General features: G+C 37.2%; 1 protein-coding gene across 1 annotated transcript in view; it reads right to left on the minus strand.

The window, feature by feature from the left end:
- LOC106882742 (solute carrier family 2, facilitated glucose transporter member 10) overlaps positions 1-4,303 on the minus strand; it is a 29,268-nt gene that overhangs the window by 3,701 nt on the left and 21,264 nt on the right. The window contains exon 11 of the mRNA XM_052970978.1: positions 2,363-2,517. Within this exon, the coding sequence (XP_052826938.1) occupies positions 2,363-2,517 (155 nt within the window). The remainder of the gene's footprint in view (positions 1-2,362; positions 2,518-4,303) is intronic.

Raw genomic sequence — 4,303 nt, forward strand, 5'->3', positions numbered from 1 at the left:
ATTTCATTTAGATTGAGATATTCTATTTGATGCATTAGAAATGGTCCCTGCTTTTAACTCCTAGTTTTTCCTCCTTCGCTGTTTTATTGACAAATATTGCTGTAAATAAATAGACAAATTAAATAAATACACATGCATATGTCACCCCACCCCCACCCCCACACATATTTAATAACATTTACAAGAAGAGTGACAGTGAGTTCAGTTTCACCCTGCTTACCTTCATCAGGCATCATCAGCCCTCTCCTTGTAAAAATTTAATTAACATGTAATTTACTAAAAGGTATTGAGTAATTCTTCAGTTTAATGTTATATGGTTTTTATAATAATAATGAAATTATTGTGTATAGTGCTCAGGTGCACTACAACTCATTAAAGGTGCATGTATAGTACATAGAATTATGCACAAAAGTCAGGAAAGTGAACAGTGTATGAGTCATGATATACATGTGTGCATGCCTACGGAGGTGGAAATATCAGGTGTAGCGTTGGAGAATTTCAGAAAGCATGGAGGTTTGAAAGGATGCAATGTCTCAACATAAAGCAACCATCAATCTAATTTAATCTTAGAAGAATTTAATCTTAGAAGAAATAGAGTGTTCCGACAATTGTTTTTGGAACTCAATCGTCCAAATTACAGTTGATATCTTAATATTCATTTCCAGATAATGCCCCCTTCATCAGGGAAAAAGAAAAATGATGTTTACTTTAGATATGTGTTCAGTGCTTTACGAAGGTATGAGAAAATTGGATGCTTTTATAGAAGAGTGGATATAGCTATGTAAATTGTTTTTATGAGGGCTAATGGGAATAAAATTAGATTGCTTACTTTCTTTAAATTTATATTTATTTATATATTTCATCATCATCATCATCATCGTTTAACGTCCGCTTTCCGTGCTAGCATGGGTTGGACGATTTGACTGAGGACTGATGAAACCAGATGGCTACACCAGGCTCCAATCTGATTTGGCAGAGTTTCTACAGCTGGATGCCCTTCCTAACGCCAACCACTCAGAGAGTGCAGTGGGTGCTTTTACGTGTCACCCGCACAAAGGCCAGTCAGGCGGTACTGGCAACGGCCACGCTCAAAATGGTGTATTTTATGTGCGGGCTTTTATGCAGTTTCTATCTACCAAATTCACTCACAAGGCACTGATCAACCCGAGGCTGTAAAAAACTTTTGCTAAAGGTGCTGTGCAGTGGAACAAACCAAAGTTTCTTAACCACAGCAATACTTGCACCTGTGAAATATGTTGGACTATTATGAAAGGAGTTACATACAAATAACAAATTATGTATTTTCATTACAGGACAAAAGAATTGTAGCATTTTATCAGTAAAAGTACATTGATCTTGGGAAGAGATAAAATGCTGTTGCCTTTAGGGTGCCAAATACTGCTCTCTTTAATCAATGTTTACATTTCAAAAAAGCAATAAAAAACTCTCCAGGCATTCATAACATAAAAATCAAACATTTTCCTACAACCATTAAAATGTTCTTGTTATACGAGACAACATACACAGCTGTTTTTATTCAGTAAATCATAAGGAACAGCTGTTTTATATTCAAGAATTTGCTTTTCATATTTAGGAATTATGCAACTGAATAACATTTTTTTTTTTTTTTGAAGTGCTACAATGCAAGTTTGGAAATAAAATGTAACCAGAAGCAAAACTGCATATACTCTTTTACTCTCTTTTACTTGTTTCAGTCATTTGACTGCGGCCATGCTGGAGCACCGCCTTTAGTCGAGCAAATCAACCCCAGGACTTATTCTTTGTAAGCCTAGTACTTATTCTATTGGTCTCTTTTGCCGAACCGCTAAGTTACGGGGACATAAACACACCAGCATCAGTTGTCAAGCGATGTTGGGGGGACAAACACAAACACACAAACACACATATATATATATACATATACATATATACTACGGGATTCTTTCAGTTTCCGTCTACCAAATCCACTCACAAGGCTTTGGTTGGCCCGAGGCTATAGTAAAAGACACTTCCCCAAGGTGCCACGCAGTAGGACTGAACCCAGAACCATGTGGTTGGTAAGTAAGCTACTTACCACAAAGCCACATATATAATAAATAAATATAGGGATGGTATTATTAAAATACCATCATAAATAGCAAGCGAATTATCAGCCGTAAATTAATAAAATATATGTTTATAAAATATTAGATTATGTACATATATAGATTTGTGACTATTTGGTGGCACAGAAGTATTTTTGACTTCTGTTTTAATGATGTAGGGGCTCATGTTGTGCCCTTGTGTATATATGTACATATCTAATATAAAATGAAATAGGAAAAAACAAAAGAATAAAAGTTAAATGCAATGGTTTACTTACATCGTTGATAGTTCACGAGCAATCTGCTCTAGAGTTTTGTTTTTGGTCTCTGGGACACAGTAGAAGATGAATATAAATGCAATGGATGAGATAACAGCAAATAAGAGAAATGTCCATGGTAATGTGATGAGGTCTGTAAAGAAAAGAGAAAGTTGAATTTTGTTTTTGTCTTTTAAATTTTATTGTGGTTGATGGGGAAGTTAGGTGGATAATTCAAAATAGTGGATCTCCAGTAGGGTCTATATGTTCCCTGAGGGTCGATATAAGATTTTTGGGGGTCAACACAACAAAATAGTAAATTGGGGATACACAATAGTATTTTAAGGGCCCCTGAGAAAATAATGCTTTAGATGTGTGCATTTGTGTGTATTGTAAGAAACAGCTAGGTTTTTTTCTCTAACATTTTACATAGTTCTACCTACACAAGTTAATGTGTGAAAAACAAAATAGGAACTTTGAAAGAAGTTTCTTCAAAACTGGTTTTTAAGCATCAAATGGCTATTGGGGCCCACCAGAATAAAATAGTACTCAAAGGACACCATAGATAAAAATGGCTGGGATCACCTGAAAGGTCATCATTATCATCAATTGAATGGTTATTTTGTGAAGGTGTATAGCCAAATGTTTAGAATGTTATACACATGATTGCTAGACCAGGCAGAGCATTGGGTTCTCAAGCAAAACACTTCATTTCATGTTGGTACATCAGTAAAAATGCTTTACCGTATATCTTCTAGCTCTCTATATTCTGAGTTCAAATCCCACCTGCCTGGAGAAGGCAACAGGTAACCACTCCAGTCTTCATCCTAAGCCTAGTCTTTGTCATTAGCACAAAGCTACACATGCATAAGGAGAAATGGTTACAGTGAATTAAACCAACCTCAGTATATGAATGGTACTTCAGCCAAAGAGAAGAGACAGGAGGAGGAGGCATCTAAGTGGTTACTCAATCTGCTAGAAATATCAACCAAAACTTTTTCAAGCTATTCTCTACTAGCTTAAAAATAGGAGGATAAGTAGGCTAACATAATCCAGGATGTACTATTTTTGGAAAGGGATAGTCATGGTGGGAAAAGCTTAGGTCTATTCAACCATGACTGGTTTGGGGGTTAACATGACAACAACAGCAACTGGTCCTTTATTTATCAAATATGGAGGCATGAAAACCCAAACAAACATGTCAGCAATTATCATCATCAATAGTTACTCATTTCACACATTACGTTAGAACAAATTATGAAAGGATCATGGCTGGAACGTCTTTGAGTGCAAGTCTCCTTGATTAAGGTTGGTCTCCACAGATTAAATAACACAGAACTCCTCAATGGTGTTCTCATTCATCACCCTGCCATTCCAGCTGAGTTCTACCCCTCAGCTCCTATACACATCACCTTGATTTATTTTTACCAAGAACTACCCTGACCCATCCCTTGCTTCACAGCCAACAACTAAACACACGCAACAGTTCAAACCCAATTATAATCATACTGACATTGATCACTTATCCCTCTCATCCAGGAGTAAGTAGGAGGATATTAGAAAACCTATTAGCGCTCTCCCTTCTTTTCAGACAAGTGCAAAAATAAAAATAAAATTTACAGTGAAAAGCACAATCAGAATGTGATCAATGCCAGGGGTGCCGGACTGGTTCCTGTGCCAGTGGCACGTAAAAAGCACCATCTGAACATGGCTGATGCCAGGGCCCCCTGACTGGCTCCTGTGATGGTGGCATGTGAAAAGCACTATCAGAATGTGATCGATACTAGGGCCGCCCGACTGGTTCCCGTGCCAGTGGCACATAAAAAGCTCTATCCGAACGTGGCCATGAAACAATCATAGAACCAGGGGTGGCCATGAAACAATCATAGAATGTGGCCAAGAAAAAATCATAGAATGTGGCCATGAAACAATCATAGAACCAGGGGTGGTCTTACAGAAGTT

The sequence above is a fragment of the Octopus bimaculoides genome, chromosome 10, assembly GCF_001194135.2.
Source record: "Octopus bimaculoides isolate UCB-OBI-ISO-001 chromosome 10, ASM119413v2, whole genome shotgun sequence".
NCBI classification, from domain to species: domain Eukaryota; kingdom Metazoa; phylum Mollusca; class Cephalopoda; order Octopoda; family Octopodidae; genus Octopus; species Octopus bimaculoides.